The sequence below is a fragment of the Cydia strobilella genome, chromosome 1, assembly GCF_947568885.1.
Source record: "Cydia strobilella chromosome 1, ilCydStro3.1, whole genome shotgun sequence".
NCBI classification, from domain to species: Eukaryota; Metazoa; Arthropoda; class Insecta; order Lepidoptera; family Tortricidae; genus Cydia; species Cydia strobilella.
The window spans coordinates 32,241,758-32,262,289 of record NC_086041.1 but is presented as its reverse complement, the minus strand read 5'-3'; the positions used below and the strand labels follow the sequence as shown (position 1 = coordinate 32,262,289).

General features: G+C 40.3%; 1 protein-coding gene across 1 annotated transcript; it reads right to left on the bottom strand.

The window, feature by feature from the left end:
• Positions 1-3,453: 3,453 nt before the first annotated feature.
• LOC134744468 (mucin-2) lies at positions 3,454-19,913 on the bottom strand. Its single transcript, XM_063678288.1, has 3 exons — positions 19,740-19,913; positions 5,662-5,764; positions 3,454-5,510 (listed from the first exon to the last, which is right to left on the bottom strand). Exons 1-3 carry the CDS (start codon positions 19,749-19,751, stop codon positions 3,562-3,564), a joined length of 2,064 nt encoding a protein of 687 aa, XP_063534358.1. The 5' UTR covers positions 19,752-19,913; the 3' UTR covers positions 3,454-3,561.
• Positions 19,914-20,532: the final 619 nt, after the last annotated feature.

Here is a 20,532-nt window from a genome sequence, read left to right as displayed (position 1 = left end):
CTTTTTGTGCCTTTTTTTGTCTATAACTTCAAAAAAATTTTGCACGCTTTTTTTGAACGCTTCGAAAACATTTATCCATACATTATTCCGAATTACACGTATTTTATTTAGGAGTAGTAGTATCTCTATTTTTCACCGTTTTGAACTTGCCGAGTAGTAGACTATCAGTTAAAATTTCTAGTCCAAAATATTACCTGACGGACCTATTTTAGACGGACTTGCCTGATAGACGGTCTTCTCCGCATTGACCTTAAATAATTTTATTCTATTCTATTCTTAGTAACTGCTGAAGTCTGATAACGAAGCCGTTAGGTAGGTGTATATATATGTACTTAACGCACCCAGAACGCGACCCATAAGAACTGACAACTTCTAACAGGATAAAATATTTATAGGTAAATACATATTTACTTCTCTATAGTTACTTAGTATTGATATATTAATTTTAATATTCATACAAATCTCGCGCCAGCTCTTATTAATCAACTTTTAGATACCTATGATGTCGATTGCGTGTCAGTTGTTAGCAGGCGCCTAGTTTTTTTTATTACCATTCTTTCAAACTACTCTTACAGTGTATTGCTAACTACGTAAACTATTTTTTTGTATACCACGTCGGTAGCAATCAAGCATACGGCCCGCCTGGCTGTCTAGCATAAGTTGCGTTCTCGCGCGCGAGTCCATACTTGAAGTCACGCTAGATGTATGGAGTCGCGCGCGAGAACGCAACTTATGCGTTACCGTTTCCTATGGACGCCTGCAACACCAGAGATATTACATGCGCGTTGCCGACCCTTTAAAAACCTGTAAGTACACTCCTTTTTTGAAGAACCCCATACTGTAGCCCCTCGGGAAAACCTCGGCAGGGAGCTCATTCTACAGCCGAAGCGTCCGCGGGAGGAAATTCCTCTTAAACCGCACAGTACGCGACCATTTAGGTTCTAGGGTGTGAGGATGAACACCCTGCCGACGGCGAGAGGTGCGGTGATAGAAAGCGGCCGTTGGCATCATGTCAAACAATTCTTCAGAGCACAGCCCATTGTATAAGCGGTAGAACACACACAAGGAGGCGAAGTCTCTCCTTAGACTTAAAGGTTCAATACCGCTTGTGAATTTGATAATTAACCAAATAATGTCATCCGATTGGGCTGCAGAGCGCTCAAATAGACATATAGCATAACGTACGTACACTCGAAATTCATTACTTACCTTTCCCTTTCTTGTCATAATCGGATTAGAACTGAAACCAAGGCTAAATCCTCATTAAATAGGTAAGTACTAAGTACCTAAGTAAAAAAATCTCCTGTGCTATTACAATTCAGATGCTGATGTCACAAACACCAAACACACGACGTCACACGTTATAGCTGGTACCTTCTTACGTTACAACTTATACCTATATGATTACATATGGGTTAAAAAATGGACAGGAAGTAACTGTCATATGACGAAGAAAACTTTCGTACACTGCGCCTCGAGTTTCAACAAATGCTGGATTATCTATTGCCGCTTTCACTTTATCTGAGGTCTATTTCCACGAAAAGGATGGTAAGTAAGTGTGTGTCAGTGTGCCGCGTCCGCCGCTTCGGGAGCGCCCAACATGGCCGCGAGAACCTGTGAGATATTCACTACCTATTAAACTCGTCTCGACTGCCCATTCCTACCCTTTCATAACTTGACCTCAACACCCACAACAACTGCATGTAATCGGAGATCTCTCTAAACTGGCTTTGCTGTAGTTACAATGGCAAGTTGTGAAAACGTCCCTGCGTGCTCGGTTTTTGTACGCCGTGTCAGAACCTACATAATTAAGAAGAAAATAATTTTCTCATTGCCATCAATAGATATTGGGCTACTTAGCTCGCATTAATGTGTTTACGTTCACGGTGGAGACAGGTGCCGGCGGTGTCGTTTTATTTATGGAGTTTGGAAATCTCTGAACTAACACTAAGACTGTCTCACTGGTCTCACACATCTAAGTTTGTTAACCCCCGACACAGAATAAGTAATAGTACTACCGTACAGAAAGAGGACACTTCCTACAAACCCGAAGTTTGACAGCGATTCAGGGACGAATCATGCTGTCCCTTTCTAATATATGGCACTATCCCTTTCGGCTATTTATTTTAGGGTTGTTAAAAATGTCAAAATTCAAGTAAGTTGTGCCAACCCTAATAATTGCTCGGAGCAATGCTGAGCCGAATGGTGCCGAGTTTGCCCGAAAGGAGGAGTGTCCCCCCACTGCCCCTGACGCAAAAAGATGAGTATAACTTATACTCCTCCTCCTTAGTATAAGTTTATAAAACTGTTAAAAGCACGTAGCATACGTGCAGGTATATATCTGTTTGTTCGTGGTTTCTTTTACTGTTCTTTTAACTTTTAACCGACTTCAAAGTTGAGGATAAAGGAATTCATCATACACCGGGATTAAAAGTTAAACGTGTGTAGATAATATACCAACGTATACCTCTGTAAGGTGTATTCAGGTAATTCCTAATAAGGTGCGTTGGGATAAGATTAAACAGGTTTTTCATGAGGGGTATTAAGACAGAAAATCGTCCGTATGCCGAAGCATTACGTGCGACTTTTCACTTTACCCCGCAATCAATCTTACCCAACGCACTCATGAATGTCAGATAGGTAATTTCAAAAATAACCCATAATTCCTTCATATTTGAGTCTGTTTTCGGAATAACCCGAATAAATCTTACCTCTAATACCTAACTGTGGCATCGTAGCTTTCGTAGCCAAACAATTTAAGTAATACCTACTAATTTAAACTATTAAAATGGTTATTGCTTTCGTGGTGCCTTCATAATATTCTTCAACTTCTTCATATAGTTTAAATAGCATCAGCTCCCCTCTAGGGGATTCAAAATTTTATATTATATGCCAGTGCCATATATTATGCTCCGACCGGAGTTCGCCACCCTTTACCGGGTGAAGATGCTTAACAAGTAAAAGATTTTTTTATAAAAATAAAATATATTTAAGTTCATACATTCTTTCCTGTGCCATCTGAGGACCGAGAGGCAATTAAGGGAGTCCTTTTTGATGGGACATTTCCTAGGGTTCATTGTACAACCAAATTAGCACCTAAGTGATAAAAAAATCTCTGAAACCAAGTTTTCACAGAATTTAACTTTTTGTAGTTCTTTCCAGGAAATTTTCAGGATTCAGGATCAGTCTCACGTGTCTGAGTGCAATAAACACAAGAAACCTGAGATCTGTGAGAAAACGATCTTGGGTTTCTAAACAAAACTACCTTGTAAGAAAAAGGTACTCTCCGTACAGTGAGCTGCGAAATTGATAAAGTCGCCATGCACCTTTGCGGTTGATGGTACCTAGGAGTTTTTTTGAAAAATATAATAAACGTAATAGAAACTCAACTTAAAAAAAAAACGATTCTTATCTTAATCTTCAGGGTTTGGTTTGAGAAATAAAATAAATGGATTGCATTATTTATCTAACTTTATTAATAACGGAAATAACTTAATATGGTCAGTCGATAACAACAATAACTACATTTTAATAATTTACCTAAACATTTTTTCACAAAGCTCATCTATCGTCGTCGTCATAATCATCGCCGTCATCGTTTTCATCGTCGTCGTCGAGGTCGTCGACGATCTCGCTGGCCGCGTTGCTCGTGACCGCCTGCGCGATCAGCCCCGTCACGCCCGTGTCATTCTTACGGCTCTTCAGAAAGTCAAACACGAATTCTTCTATAGTATCTTCGTCAAAAGGTATCAAATCATCCAAATCTACCTGTCTTTTCCTTCGCGGCTCTTTCTTGCCTTTCTTCTTGTAATTATTTATGTCGAGGTCGCTGTCCACAATCCCCTTCCTGTATATTTCCACGGGAACATCGCCCCCATCACTGACGTCATACTTTATGCCTACGTTAGCTTCCTGCATTTCTATAGAACCTAACCCTTTCTCTACTAACGCTTGCAAATTCTGTGTTCGGCTTGTTCTATACGCTGAAGGTTTGTCATGTCTAACCTTTTCTTTGGTGTGTAAATGTTTTACTTCGTTAGTTTCATTCTGTTTTGGAATTTCATTACTAATTGCATCATTGTGAATTGGTTTAGGTTTCGATCCGTATGTTTTGACTTTTGAATGTCCTTGTATGATCAAGTACGGTACTGAAGGTACCTCCGTTGTCGGCTTTCGTTCTGAAACATCGGCAGTTAAAGTCACCGGTGTGGTCTGTCGCAAGTGCAAATATGGAACGTTAGTCGGCGGGGGTCTCGGAGTGAAGCCACTTGGAATGAAGGGATTCAGATTCTGAGCTTGTTTGGCAGGTGATGACGAGCCTTCTGTGGTTTTTGTATTTATAACTGGCGGCGGTTGCAAAGTTTGCATGGTTTCTAGTTTGGTCGGGTCTTCGGTCTCCTTGAACACGTGGATGTTGTTGGACGCGTGCGCGTACAGGTTGTCCTCGGGTCTTTCCGGACCATTGACCAGCGGCATGCTCATCATGGAGCCTAACATATCGAATAAAGAGGTCTTCTCAGGGGCCGGTCTAGGAGCAGGCGCCGGCGTGGGGACAGGAGTGGGCTGGAAATATGAAGTTTGCTTATCGGTTGTCGTATCTTCATAGTATTCTGAGGTTTCCGTCGTGGATTCATACACTGTCCAAGCGCTTGAAACATCAGTGACACTTGTGGTTGATGCAGCAGGTGCGGCGGGTGTCTCGGTGGGCGGAAGAGCCGTAGGAACAAACATTGACAGCAATATCGGATTAAGAGTCTTCTGGGGCGGAGGGGGCGCTTCCGACAACACTGGTTTGTAGAACGCGTACGGTTGTTTGGACAAGTCGAAGTGGTCGTTGAGGATGAAGTTGAGCGTGTCGTTGACGTCGCTCTCGTCGAGCGGCGTCGTTGGTCCCCAGCCGGCGTAGTCGCTGCTCACCAAACTGTAGTTAGATTTTGTTTGATTGGTGTTAAGTACCCAATTTTGATTCGTTGACGACGACTGGTAGATCAAATTCGATTCCTGTAGGGCGTACAGTGACGTAAGGTGCTCCGGGGTGTTAGTTGTGGGTTCTTTTGTTTGTGGTTCTGGTTTGGGGTGTGGGGTTTGGTGAGGTAATTTATCATCGAGGACGAAGAGTGGAGCCTTGTGGCCCGGAGGCGGAGGTGGCGGTGGAACTAGGATAGTCATAGGGTAGTGGTCATTGAGTTTGTATTGGAAGTCTTCGTATTTGGGCGGCGGGGGTCGGTGGGGCCGTCGGGAAGGAAGGGGTTGTCGGGTCCCCAAACTGGGTTTGCGAGAGGAGACTCCGAGCATGAGTACTTCTGATTTCCTTTCGGGGTAGTGTTCTCTCTCGAGGCGGGTGTCTTCGGCCCAGTAGTGCACGCGCTCGAGCACGGGCGGCTCGTAGTCGTAGGTGGGGTCGTTCCGCAGCGGGTCGCCGCGCCCCGTTAGCGGCCGCCATTGCTCGAAGTCCATCCGCGGGGAGAACATCGACGCGGATCCACTTGCCATCGGGTCCTCTGAGGCGACTGAAATTCAAATAAAATTACTTTATAAAAATGTACACAGTGTCAATTGATAATGAATTGTGACATTTTAGTATAATTATCATAAATTGTCTCAGAAAATAATTATAATTTCTATTATGGAACGAACTGGAATATCGTTGGGTAAACTCACATGACACGTTGGCTATGTGCTTGAGCGAGGAGCTGTCAGCCGCGCTGAACTCTGCCGCCGCCGCCGCCAGCAGCCCGAACAGCACCATCGTACGGGCGTGGTTCTGTGGATACGATAAATAACATGAATAATAATCTTAATCAACACGATTTCAATGAGCGCTCAAACTCGACGATCTGCCGAGTTCAGCTATCCAGTCTGTCCACCATCCGGCCAACTTAATAATACCTACATTATTGCAATGCCACCGAAGTTACGTAGCTATGCTATTTAAATTGCAAGTCGATAATAAGTGATATTGGGACAGTTAAAAAGTTTAAAAACTTTTATCTACTCCCGTACTTTTATTTGTCATAATATAAAGGGTAGTGCACACATCTTTAAAACCCTACCTTACGTCAGTTGTCAAGACAAGTCTAGTCTATTCCCCAAAAACGCATTTGTGCAGTATTTTTTTGGCACTTTTCGATACTTCGTGTAATGACCACTTAAAAAATATTGTATGAAATAAAAAATACGCACAAATTGCATCATTCGATTTAAAATAATACATAATAGATTTTATATGATATAATTTATATAAGTATTTTTTAAGAAATTGTTAGGTAAATGACATTTTAAGTTTTGTTCCTATTCACCCCGGTTGACAGTACTTACCCGTAACTTCAAGCGTTATCAAGGATCGCTCCTACAGGATCGCCAGAGGCGATGCGCTCCGGACCATTGTGAATGGTACAGAATACCCGCCTCGCGATTTTTGTGCAATTAGAGCAGTTGGTTGCCGCGGGTTTTTTGGCCGCGGCTCGTTAAAATGCCGCGCCGGCAAAGAACGCATTAACCAGCCATCCCCTGTTCCCATACAGCCTGACCCCGATACCTTATTATGGATTTCTTTCTCTGCCTCAAAAAACTTGGATTCGACCGGTTCGTGTTCCATTATCGATTCGACGTATGAACAATAGTTTTAATTTAATTATGTACCTACTTTCAGATTCATATACGAGTATGCGGGCTAATTGCGAACAATATAGTTACCAAGGCTATGGTTACTATTACTACCGATCGGATTTCAGAACCATTTATATAAGTGGTGTTTTTAAGCCTCGGTTGCAGGCTTGCCACAAATAGGGTGCAAGCGTGTATCTCGTGAGACACATTACACATTACCAAAGAAAGGTTTAATTATGGTAGGTAGATATTTAAGGTACTTAAACTTTTCCTGAAGTAGCTTAGTTTTAGGTACCCTAGATACTTATTATTTTGACATTTTACATGTCTCTCTGTGTCTATCCCTATCGTTCGGTGGCTTTGCTTAGTCGCTTTGTAATAGGAATTAAAGGGCTGAAAGTCATGGGTTGGTATAGATATTCAAAGTAGTATTGGGATAAGTAGCAAAATTCGACAATTTCCCGGTGATGTCGTCACTTTCCACAATACCTAATGACTAACACAATATCCATATCAAGTCGTCAGTAAGTTTAAAACATTTTGATTATTTTTGACGCCCTAAGCATAAAATGTCTAGACCCCTTCCTTTCGGGGTCAAACGCATTGACGTGGTGTCCTAAGAAACGGCTTAGATTCTGACCACGCTAACTTTGCATAAATTTGGCAGTAAGAACGCATACACAGGTATATAAGCTCCATACTTGACTAAGTAAAACTATTTTGCTTATTGGCTAATCTTGCACTGCCAATTTATTGTCTGTCAATCATTGTCTCAGGACTAGCAGGAGCCGCTAACCAGGATGCGCAGTGAAAGCCGCGCGTGCGCAGCATCGCGAGCGGGAGCGCACCTGACGGGAATCCCGCTAAGGTGTTTTACATCTATTATTCTATTCTTCGCCCTTTCACTCTCTTTGTCATGGTGTGTTTTCGTCCCGGTTTGTCGTTTTACTTTCTATGTTTTAGTATTTTGTCGGTATACGGTTTTATCTTACCTACACTTTTGATTTGGCGACGATTCTTCCAAGTTTGATTTCATTAAATATGCTCATAAGTATTTGTTATCCTAAACCTATATTACACATTCTCAAAAAGAGTAGAATCAGTCAGTCAGCTGCATCACGCTGCCGCATATATACCATCTAACATTTACTTGATAGATATCTTGAAAGTAATTTGGAACACGAAAGACCATTTCTTGATTTATTATAACTTGATAGGTGTGCACACTGTAAAGAATAGCAAACGTGAATTTATTGCGAATGAATAATATATGTGCTGTGTGAAAACTTGATTAAGGGCGAACCAGAAAGACGATGGAGATTGGAGGTACTTACATATCAGAGCATTTAGATATTTTCCCATCATAACATTAAGTATTATTTAAATGTTGCTATTACTCTGATAATAAAATAAACTGGACACATGTAGGTTTTTTCAGGTTCAGTTTTAAACTGGTATCATTTGATATTTACCAGTCGCTTTTCGGTGAAGGAAAACATCGTGAGGAAACCGGACTAATCCCAACAAGGCCTAGTTTCCCCTCTGGGTTGGAAGGTCAGATGGCAGTCGCTTTCGTAAAAACTAGTGCCTACGCCAATTCTTGGGATTAGTTGCCAAGCGGACCCCAGGCTCCCATGAGCCGTGGCAAAATGCTAGGACTATGCGAGGAAGATGATGATGTAGGTTTTAAACTGTCTACCGGAATGCCCGGGGTGGATTTAGTGGTGATATAATAAAGCTACATTTTAAATCATTTAAATCAGCTCCAGTGTGTCATACCGTCAGCAAAACTATCACTTAGCACACCTGCATACATATTTTTATGCAGGGGTGCAAAGCTAATAATTTTGCTGACTGCACCTAGACCTAAAGTACGTTCTACTGTACGTTTTGGGTGGTATTCGTCGACATCTACGCTCCACGCATAATTAGCATCATCAGATATCCGCGCAATCAGCACGTTCGGCAAACATTTGTCCGGACGCGACTTTCCATTTCTAATTCATAAACTATTGTAGTAATCCTCCAGTTTTACTCGGACCGACCGGATGAAATCCACACGACCACCGACCACGTCACCACGTGCTAGTGAAATCCACGTATGAGAGCTGCAAGTTACCCGAGGCTAGTGGTTGGTATTATGTTACGTGCTATTTGCGGGCCGATATGAGAAAAGTGAACTTCGATTTTCTTATACTTAAATAGCAAAATTTTGCTGAACAATATGATTCGAGAAAGTGATAGTAGGTGATATGTCGCCTGAGTACATACATATGGCTGCCATTCGACATCGCTTGGTTTGTCGACTTCCAAATTTTTCGGGTCGCCTCTCAAGGAAACAAATGCCTTGAGTCGAATTGGGCCCCTGTTTTGTACTCCAGCGGTTATCGTCTGTCACTGCGTTACGATTTTGTCTTTAAAAAATCCTAATGGCATGGCCGTCATGAGAACTGTAAAATAAACTCGATGGACTGTCATTATTTGGCTTCATTAGTTACGATTAGATCCAAGTGTATCGATCTGGATACCTACATCACCAAGGCAGGTAAGTAGCGCGTAGATGGGTCATTCCTCAACAATCTCATTCCCCTGGCTATACATATTCGCCAGGAGATTCCGCTTAGCAGTTTTGGTTGTAGATGGAACTTGGCACGAGTAACACAGTCACCAAAAATGAGATGCTAATTGTCAATAGTCAATATATTCTTTATTCAAATAGGCCTAGCAACAAACACTTTTAAATTGTCAAGTTTTAAATATTACCTTAATCTAAATATCATAGCAATTTATTGATGCAGTAAAGCGGGATCTCCTGGGAATTTGCGAATAAGTAATGGCCAGGGGAATGAGATTTTTCAGAAATGATCACACGCTCTTAGGCGCCATTCATTTATTACGTAAGACGATTATTGTTAGTTATTTATTAGGTACGTAAGAATTTAAAGCCAACAAAATTGGGGCATTTTCTATGAAAAGGGACCTTATTGTCGATGGCGTTTACGCCGCACAGCGTAGCGCGGCATTGTATTTATATCGGAGCATCGTTAATAATGGCGTAAGCGCCATCGACAATAAGGTCCGTTTTTATAGAAATTACCACAATTACCTAGGAACGTTTTTCAAAGTATACTCTTAACTTTGCACATCTATGGATCTTCCGTAAGAACTATTATGAAGTATCCCTCCCACCCCCTTGTAAGAAAAAATAAGACATGGTCGACCCCCCCCCTCCGTCCCTAAATCTTCTTACGTAGGTACTTAATAAATGAATGGCGCCTTATGGCTCTAAAAATAAGATTGTCAGATAATTTGCTGTGACTATGAAGTATCTATTAATCTACCTAACTATATAATAGTTGGATCAATTCAATGACTTAATTTTTATTGAAACAGCTTTTCTTTTGGACTAAAATCGTTTAATTATAGGACACATGCTCAATAATCGAACCGGCTGAAAATGGATCAAACATGATCAAACATGTTAATGGGTGTATTTCTAGGTAAGTTGCGATAATATTATAATTTTTATGAGGCGTAATTTGGCGAACGGGCGATATTAACCGCCATTAACATTTTAGATTATGCCCGAGTCCGCTCTCGGTCTCTCTGGATTTACGACATGCAAGTCATGCAACAATGTCGGATCGTCTTCAATATTCAATAGGAATAATAAAGAGTGTGCGCGGCACAAGGGATCATCCATTAATTACATCACACGTTTAGGGGGAGGGAGGGGTTCAAGAAAATGTGACATGTTGTGATGCGAGGGAGGGGATCGATTTAGTGTTATAAAATTACTAATATTGATTTGTAAAATTACCAAAAATGTTACGACACACCACGGGGGGGGGGAAGGGACCAAGAATGACAAGGAGGCGGAGAGGGGTAAAAAAAACCTAGACATTCGTGTGACATAATAATGGATGACCCCCAACCCCCAATGGGCTTATAATAAACTAGCATTTGCCCGCGACTTCGTCTGCGTGAATTATGAATGTCCGAACTTTTTTCCCCCGTAGGTTGGAACGTTGGAAGGTCAGACGGCTGATTTACAAAGGGGGCGTCCATTAATTGCGTGATTCGGCGTGACCCTCTCCCCTGAACACGTAAAATAATTAATGGACGCCCCCAAATGATTAAAATAGGTAGAATAAGATGTCTGCAGTAGGTATGTGGCAGTCGAGGCGACATCTCGAATCTAAATGCAGGGCGACGAGCAGATTTACATAATGTTAGGTATGTTTGTTTGCATGTAATTTTAACTAGACAAAGTTGCACTTTGGCGCCGGCCCCTGAACCTGTCCTCAACAAAGATTCCGTTAGAATTCAAGAAACTTGGAAGTAATACTTCGCTACGCTTGTATGCGACCTACTGCAGTCATAATAAACATCTACCTAAAAATAAACTGCCTTTGCTACCGCGGATATCTATCTAGCTGCTTTAGTGGCTGTGAGGCTGTAGACCTCCACAACTCCCATAGCTTAATTGTCTGTCTGTCAAGCCATTTTAGTCAGTAGGAAAAAGCGGCAAATTTAAAAAAAATGTAGGCGCGAAGGATTATCGTCCCATAGAATATTTGAATTTCGCGCCTTTTCCTATTGACAAAGTTGTTTGACAGACTACACCTAATTATCGCTCTTTAGCGATAAGGCAGCCTGTTTGTCTGCCTCTGTCTTTAACTCTTTATTCAATTGTTTTTTCCATAAGTTGTATCTTTTACTGAGGTATGCCGTGGGTATGCCAATAAAGAGTATTCTATCTATCTATCGGACCTGGTCACAAAATTTCACGAAAATCGGCTCAGAAATACGACCTGTAGAGAAGAAAAGCCGGGCTGCCGGCCATACGAAAGCATTTTGCCCAATACAAGCTGAAAGAAAGACTCGTGGTTCGCGGTTGCACGGTCAATAGCAACATTCGAATTTTAAACTTAATTATTTAAGAAAGAAATTATCGAAGAATGTCACGAAAAATCGCTAATCGCAAACACTTACATGCAGCACCTAGCTATCAACGTTGGGATTAGTTTTACGAGTTGGTAAAGTTTACCTGCGAGTATGGAGTGTAGTGTAAGTACCATAATACATAATAAACTTTTAAAAAACCGGTCAAGAGCATGTCGGGCCCTAAGGGCCATGCTAAGTGTAGGGTTCCGTAGTTACCCTTCCGTCACAATAGGCTAAACTGGAGCTATTAGTATAGAAGATTGTTAACAAAGGGATGAAATGATGCTTGGTGCCTTTCACCCGAGTTAAACAATCTACTTTTTACATCGAATACGAGGAAACTAAAAACACAAGGCTGCATAGTCAGTAATTAAAATTAAGGTAATAGACGTATGGCCATGATTTTTTCCTTAGAACTTACTCTCAATCGGATACTGCATGTCTCATATCTCATATACTCAATAATAGTTAATCCATAGCGAAAAACATTAATTTGCAATATTTATGAAAAAAAACACATATTTTAGGAAACTGCAGTAATTTTAAAATGATTTGTTAAGGCGGTTCACTGAGCCAGAAGGCGAAAAATCTCCTTATATGATCATGTTTTTCTAAGAGGCGTTGATATTCGTAGACGTGGAAAAAATATATGTAGTTCTTGACTATATTATCTTTAACAACATAGCTTCCGATACACGAATTATGACACTTCGCTCGATACAATTAATTCCCAAAGTAACCTCTAACTCGGACTTTTAATCCTACTTTACTCGGTAATTTATTATGTGATACTATAAACAAAAAAAGAAGAAAAAACAGTCTTAACATAAATAGTAATTTCATAGCTTTAGAATTTCGATATTGTAAGGTAACGTTTTCAAAATAAATAAAAACCGACAAAATTCGATCAAAATTGACACTTGGCGCGTATGTTCTTTCCCGTTCTTTCTTGCGAAATGTGACAAAGACAGCGGCAAACCGATGGAACGGCCTTAAATAAAGTATGAAAATCAGCGGGATCGCCTCGTTTTTTATTTTTTTACTTTTTCGTCCTTAAACTGCCAATAGGCAACGGCATTACTCATTCGGCCAATGAAACTGTTTTAGAGAAATTGAATACCAATTGAATGAGTAAAATTAGCAATTTTTATCTAACATTTTACTTTATTTACATAAATAATGCCAAATAACTTTTAATGTTTAACTGTGGCTTTACGTCATTTTACTATGAAGGGGAGACTTTTTGCGATAACTCAAAAACGGCTAAACTGATCATGTTCGCTATACTTTTCGTTTAATGTCTTTCTAAAGCTCTATTTCTACGGTTTTTTCGTAATTTTTGGACATACGGTTCAAAAGTTAGAGGGGGGGAGAAGGGACACAATTTTTTTTTTCGGAGCGATTATTTCCGAAAATATTCACTCTGTCAAAAAATGATTGTTGAAGACTTTTGAAAGACCTAAATATCTAACGATACCTCACACTGTAGGGTTGAAGCGAAAAAAAAATTACACTCACTACGTGTAGGGGTCCATCCATTAATTACGTCACACGAATTTCTATATGGCGAAACTGTAAGAGGGGTTCCTTGTTGACTACGGAACCCTAAAAAGATGGGCTAATCTACTGTGTTAATATTTATATATGTATACCTAGGAAATTATCTTGATGCAATATGGTCTTTGCCTGGGTCAATAACTTTGGAACAACACTGTTATAAATCAACGCAATAATTTAAAATTAATTTAGATTTTTTTGAGTTTGGAAAAGAGTAGCTGAGTAAGATTTATGACGGTCTATGACGAGAAGCGATAGTGGCCAGAGAAGACAATGCGACACGACGGCGACGTTTGTCTCTAAGCGTCTGAATTAAACAGGTTTTTTACACGGTTAAATAATTATTCACGCACTTCAGCAAAACCCGTATTTTATTTGGCGGTGAAAGTTTTGAGCATTTATTTATAAAACGTCATATTGGTTGATACACGAGAAGATACGGCGGGCGGGGCAACCGTGGTGCGGGGAGGCGTGGGAACGCACGCGCAGACCGAGTGGCGCCACGGGCGGTTCGCGCCCACGCTGACACAACCCAGCGAGCCTACAGAAGGCCCGCATAGAACTGCCTGAAGCTGCTTTCCGGCCAAAGATGCTGCTATGAGTCTTATTTTAGAAACGAAGAAGGCAGTCGTCATATGTAATAAGTCGAGGTCAGAGGACTATGACAAAATTTTGGGGGCATTGGCATAAAAGTTAAAACTATGGGGAAAGACTATCCAAATAATCCTATTACAGTGCAAAAGAGAGATCATGAAGCAGTAAAGCACCAATCTACTGGCCTCAAAGCAAATAATATGTAAGTCCATCAATCCTGTCCGAAAATTGATGATAAAGGTAACCTAATTAATGATGCTGATGCAGGGAATATTAAAAATGAAGTTTATCATCCGGTTCAGCTGTCTCAATTAACTTAACGGGATGACAGAGCCAGTGATCTGGAACCTGCTATAACTACTCCGAACGGAGATCGAAGAGGCAATTCGAAAACTGAAATAATATAAGGCACCAATACCGACTACTATCTGAGCAGAAGCATTCAAAAGTTTGGCAGCGTTTAGATTACCATTCTTCGTAACATCTGTAATGATACATGGAACTTCCATGGTGGAAAAAAGGACAGCGACAACGGAACAGGATATATAAAACTGGCAGAGGGCCTACCGCCAACACTGAAAAATCAGTGAACGTTATCTGCCTCTCTATCGCTCAAATAAACAAAAGCGATAGAGATGCAGAAAACGATTTTCGATTTATCAATGTTTGCAGTAGGCCCTCAGTTTCGGACCAAATTATGGAGCGGAATGTATCTGCAATACCCCGTATAAAAATGCCAGGTTCAAAAGCCACACAAATAAAAAAGTGCAGTAAATAAATACAGAACGGAGCTTCTGTAGCTGTCGCCGCCGCACCGCCGCGGGCGCATGCAGGCCATTAATCTCGTCCGACATGCGCCCGACACATCTGTCACTGCACAAGTGCGCCGTCCTACCATATTCGACCTGTCACCACTATCAGCGCTGTCAACGGAGATACCTAACACCGGCTAGAGACACAAGTCGAAAAAGTTTAAGAATTAGGTAGTTATGTAAATCCGATAGCACTTATGAGTACGACAGAAATGCGACAGCGGATCGGGTCTACTCAGTCGAAGATTGCATGTTTCTGACGCTTCTTTCATTGACGAACTAGATTCATTTCAGGATATAAAACAGCAATTAAACATCGCAATGAATTCATTCATAATGTGTCCATGCAATTATGCAGCTCGCTGTACGTTGGATGGAAGGTATGCCGAAATTTACTTTATCCTGGAAATGTTGTAATATGCACTGGTACAAAGCATAGAAAGCCTTCTTCAAAGATCAGTCCGACCCTGAATTTAATACAAGGAAGATAGTCTATTAAACTTTTCAATCAGAATTTTTTCCATTACTGAAATGAATCAAAGCTCGTATGGTATTTCTTTTTTCCTCAAATTAAGGTTAATGGTGAAACAAACCAGTTCTTAATGAACTGAAGAGACATAATGCCAAAGCTCATCACGCCAAATTTGGCGTCGGACGAAACCGCACAGAAAGTGGAGAAGCATAAATGAATACAATTCAGTTTGGTGTTCCCTCGTCCTAGACGTGTGGGCTCACAACACAAGGAATAAATAACACTTTCTTTAGTGCTGTGCCGATGACCGCCACCCACGCGCTATTACTCATGTCACAGTTTAGAAGGATTTATAAATTTACCTAACATTAGTAAATGTGAAGTTTAAAACTTTCTAACTAGGTACTAGGGGACAGTTGCTGCATTGTCATCGGTTGCCGAGTGTTTGTCTCAAGGGAACCAGTGTGGGAGTAAACTTTGGTTACAAATACTAATCGCAAATCTAGAGATCATAATATATCGGTTTATCTTTAAGCGCTGGGTGAGCTACAGGAATGTCAGGAATAGCAGGCAGACAAATCCGTGATTTGTATTGTAACTTGAGCACGTGGTAGGTGGTAGGCATGAGAATCTACTGTTGTCTGAAGTAAGAGGCACTTTAGCGCTTATTACATCTATCTATACGGTCGCCGGGCACCGGTCAACGGGTGCTACTGCTACCCCTAGTTAGCATCCTAACAGCAGTTTTCCATTCCACGGAATTTCAAGTCACCGTTACCAATATACCTAAAAATAAAAACTTCACAATTGACATTTCCAGTTTGAGTTTAAGTATAAAAAAATATTAAATATTTTTGGCAATTAGAGACAAAGTATTTTTTATATTTCAAATATTATTATATAGATGTTCCTTCTGATATTTTGTGAAACAGAAAACAGCCCAGCCATCTGAAATCTTTGGACATCCCCCCTTTGGCAAGTGCCCGGCGACTCCGGCGAGTCCGGCGACGGCGGCGGCGGCGAGTTTCATGCAATCTAATATTTTGACACCGTTCAACAACCTCACTTTATCGGAGTGAATTAAATGGCTATAAAAGTGATAAATCTGTTCTAAAAGCTTTTTAATGACGGTGTCGATATCGTGTTGATAGAATTGGTATATTAGGTGCAAAATATGCTAAATTGCTTAACCGCGACGCACTGATAATTACATTGAATTATTTAATTGCTTATTGCTGAATGCGACTGTATCGCCGGTCGTTTAACATGTAGCGTGTAATGTAGGTAAGTACCTAATTGGTACCTAAGGGGTAATCCATTAATTTCGTCACGCGATTAGAGTCTGGGAGGGAGTCAAAAAAATATGACATGTTGTGATTAGGGGGAGCGGGGAGTTACAAACTTTGTGACGTCACTTTAACTTCATCTGTAACCGTTTCTTTTAATATATTGGCTGTACAGTTTAATAACTAGTTATTGCAATGATAACTTATTTTCATTTGATTCCTAATCGGTTTATTGTTATAAAATGTCTAATATTGCTTATATCAAAAATATTTTTAGTTACTAACATAATACCTACATTACCTAGCTAGCTAGCTAGCTAGTTGAATTGCTGATTTCGGCAAAAAAATTGCCAAATTGACTTCACATTAGGGGGGTGGGTGTTGCTAAATGTGACCAGCTGACCAGGTGTAACAAGGAGAGGGGGAGGGGTAAAAAAAATCATGAAATTCGTGTGACGTAATTTATGGATGACCCCTAAGCAATTACAATTTCTTCATGAGTATAGGTAGGCAAACTATAGGTATTTATTCAAAGTTTGTTTAAAATGGGGAACAGTGTCTACATGGCTAATAAACTATTTGATAATAAATTAATTTGTATCAAGCAGAAATGTCTGCGAAAGATGCTATAGAATGCTATATAAGCTTATAGTGGCTCATGGTAGAGCACTGTACTAGTGATCCAGTGGTCGTGGGTTCAAGTCCCACCCAAGACAGTGAATTTTTCCACTTTTAATTTATTTCTAAGCTATTAGATAATACCGTTCCATATATATTTTAAATACGAATTTTCTCACAAGTAATAACATACTTGCCCGAAGAGGTTTTTAAAGATATTCTACTTAACATAGCGTGAATATCTGCTGCCTGTGACCACGAACGTAACGTCACGTTCGAAACGTCAGGCCATAAATAAACGTAAGTTTGTACGCGATTAAGTCCCGTGTTAGTTTTAAATTATGAGTGAAAATTGTGTTAGTTTAAATCAGTATAAAAGTGCATTAAGGTTTACACACATTTGTAAGTCGTTACTTAATCAAATTAAAGATGGCCATTTCAGAAGCGATTTTCAGAATTAGCTCGGATCAGGTCGACAGTGAAAGTCGGTTGCCATTTTCATTTGAGTTGCCTTTAGTAGTATGTAATTGAATGTCACTGCACCTTCGCCGGTTAACACTCAGGGTTAACATGACATTTGGGACTATGTAAGTGTCAACTCTTATGGTCATAAAATAAATAAATAAGGAGGCATATATATAATATGCATTCTTACTGCCAAGTTTGTGCAAAGTTAGCGTGGTCAGAGTTTATTTAAATGATGTCATTTTGCTATAATTCGCCCGTGTGTCTCTCTTGCGCCAATACATGTACATTCGACGACGTCAAAGTTACGTTTACATCCATTATTTACATCACACGTTGAGGGGTGGGAGAGGGTCAATAAAATGTGACATGTTGTGACAAGGGAGAGGGGGGTCACAAACTTTGTGACGTCACTTTAACTTCACCTGTAAGTACAAAGAACTAACTATAGTGTTTGCAATGATATATCGATCGTCTTTATTGCCAATATGATTGCCAACATGATTGCGTCGCACCAGGGGGGAGGGGGTTGCCAAATGTGACCAGGTGTGACAAAGAGGAGGGGAGGAGGTCAATAAATCATGAAATTCATGTGATGTAATTCATGGATGACCCCTTCATTACAAGAGAGGAAGGTGTTAACATTTTTTGACGTCAACTGTACGAACAAGTAAGAGCGAAATGCACGCGCGAGTTTTAACGAAATGACATAATTTACATATATAAATGTGCGTTCGAATTTGCCTCAATGTTCCTCTCATGTTACTGACTGTACTGTACTGGTGGGTGCGTTGGGGTAAGATTGAACGGGTTTTTCATTAGGGGCAAGACAAAAATTGCCGAAGCGACTTTATTAGGGCGACTTTGAAATAAGTTTAAGTTTATTGTGAATTCAATGCACATCCGTTTCTTGGTAAAATTATTATTTTAATATTTTATTTTTCCGAAGTTGGGCACCAATGGCGAAGTTAGGGTTCCCTACGGTAGATTTATGCTAACCCTGATTTTCAATGATTTGCAACATTGATACCGGGGTTTGTTTATATCTCACCTAACGCTCACAGGCTCGTATTTGTTATAAAAGGGAGCGAAGTGGTTGTTTACTGACTATCAGTCCGCCGGACGATATCGGCCTGTCAGTTGTTCGGAACTGTCAAATTTTTGTTCTAACTGACAGGCCGATATACTGATAGTCAGTGGGCCCCTTAAGACTGCGTCGACCGTCCAGTGGCGCCCTAATTAGGGGAATTGTGTTATCTAATAAATCAATTTATTTATGTATAAATCAGTACATTAATATTGTTTTCCTACTGATTCCCCAACTTTTGGTTTTAGTCACATAGTTTTATTTTGCTTATTTTGCGCTATCACTATCACTACATAGTATAAAACAATAAAGTCGCTTTCCTCTGTCTGTCCGTCTGTCCCTATGTCTGCTTAGATTTAGAACTACGCAACGGATTTTGATGCGGTTTTTTTTAAATAGATAGAGTTGTTCAAGAGGAAGGTTTATATGTATAATTTGTAAAGGTTTTGTGTAAATTAGTTAAACTACCCGTGCAAAGCCGGGGCGGGTCGCTAGTACCTATCAACTAAACTGAAAATGGTGGCCACATTTTTCCGTTTTGGTACCTACCTAAAGGTATGGTAAGTGTACTAACTTCCGGATGTTGTTCGTCATTTGTCGCGGAGATAACTTCCGGTGGTCGGTAGATGAGCGTTTTGTGTCAAATTAAATTTATGTGGATTTTTTCTGATTATCTTATAATTTATAATGTTAATTAATGAAATAAAAATTTGGTCCGGATGTCATACGTGTAAGCGTTATAAAGATTAAAGTCTGTTGCTTTTTACTAATATAAATACTAGGTATAAATTTATATTTCAATTAAATATAGTATTAAAGCGAAAGTTGAAAACAATGTTTTGTATTTGAAACTAATACATAGGTATAGGTAAATGCTTAAGTAATTTTGTCTGTAAGTACCTACTTATGTAGGTATTGTTAGGTTTTGGTAAACTGATCGAGTTCTCTGCTAATTGTTACTAAGTATTCCGAAGGCCAAAATACTTTTCTTCCAAATTAATTTTTAACAAGCAGAAATAAATAAAGGCAAGGCAGTAATTTTTCCACTTTTAAATTTACTTTTCTTCCAGTTTACGCGGGAAAGCCAAGTTATAAATTGTCATTAATGAAAAAACTTTACAAATAAATAGACATTTTACATTAATCACAAATAAAAAGGTATAATAACATATAGGTAATAGCCGGGAAAGTTACCCGCACGCGTTTATGTCTTTTATACACGCAAAAGCACTTCACCACAATAAAAAAAAATTAAATTAAACAGATATATAAAACGAATGAACCGAACTCACCGAACACGTCATGATTCATTTATCACTTCACTACGGTGGGAACAGGGCACGGGCATGGGGTGCGCGCGCTTCGCGACGTCTGCGGCGCGTCTGCGCAGGTCGCCACGCCATAGCGCACGCGCCCGCCGGTGACGTGTTTACGATGCCACCGAACCTGCTGGTTGAGTTGCCTCTAACATCTATTTCAAGGGTCATACACAGTATATACCTACACACTACAGAAATAAAAACAAATATTGCCCCTTCCCAACAGTTAAGTACTGTTTGGCTCCTGTGATGTTGCTTATGTCCATGGGCGACGAACGACGATGACTGCTCCCCATCAGGCGGCTCGTCTGCTCGTTTGCTATCACATAAAATAAAATAAAAAGTTAAGCCCTTGCGTCTAGCAAGTCGTCGCCGACAAGCCCCTCGGACCGCGTGGCCTTGGTCTGGACGGACCCGGACCGTGTAGACAGTTGTTTCTAACAAAATTTCATTCACTCACTCCAAAAATCCCCTCTTGGGCTCCCCAACCATTAACTAGAAGGCAGGAAGCGTCTAACGAGATCGAAAGAGTCGTCAATTTAATTTACATAACTATACGATATTCGATCAACTCGTGGTTACTCTATAGGTATATCTTTTAAAACAAGACCTTCCTAATAGTGCCGCTAAGGCGTCATAGAGTGCGCTGTTAAGAAAGATGACATCGAGAACAATTCAAGATATGCTGTAAATCAGTCTCCAGAGACTCCAGACGAGAAGGAACGGGAGAAGGTGACGTCGGTGGCGGTTCCTGGATCTAGCCTTT

Excerpts from the sequence above, each read along its gene's own strand:
- LOC134744468 (XM_063678288.1), bottom strand. Across the intron at positions 5,511-5,661 it reads GCACATAGCCAACGTGTCAT|TCGCCTCAGAGGACCCGATG; the intron begins GTGAGTTTACCC and ends TTTGAATTTCAG.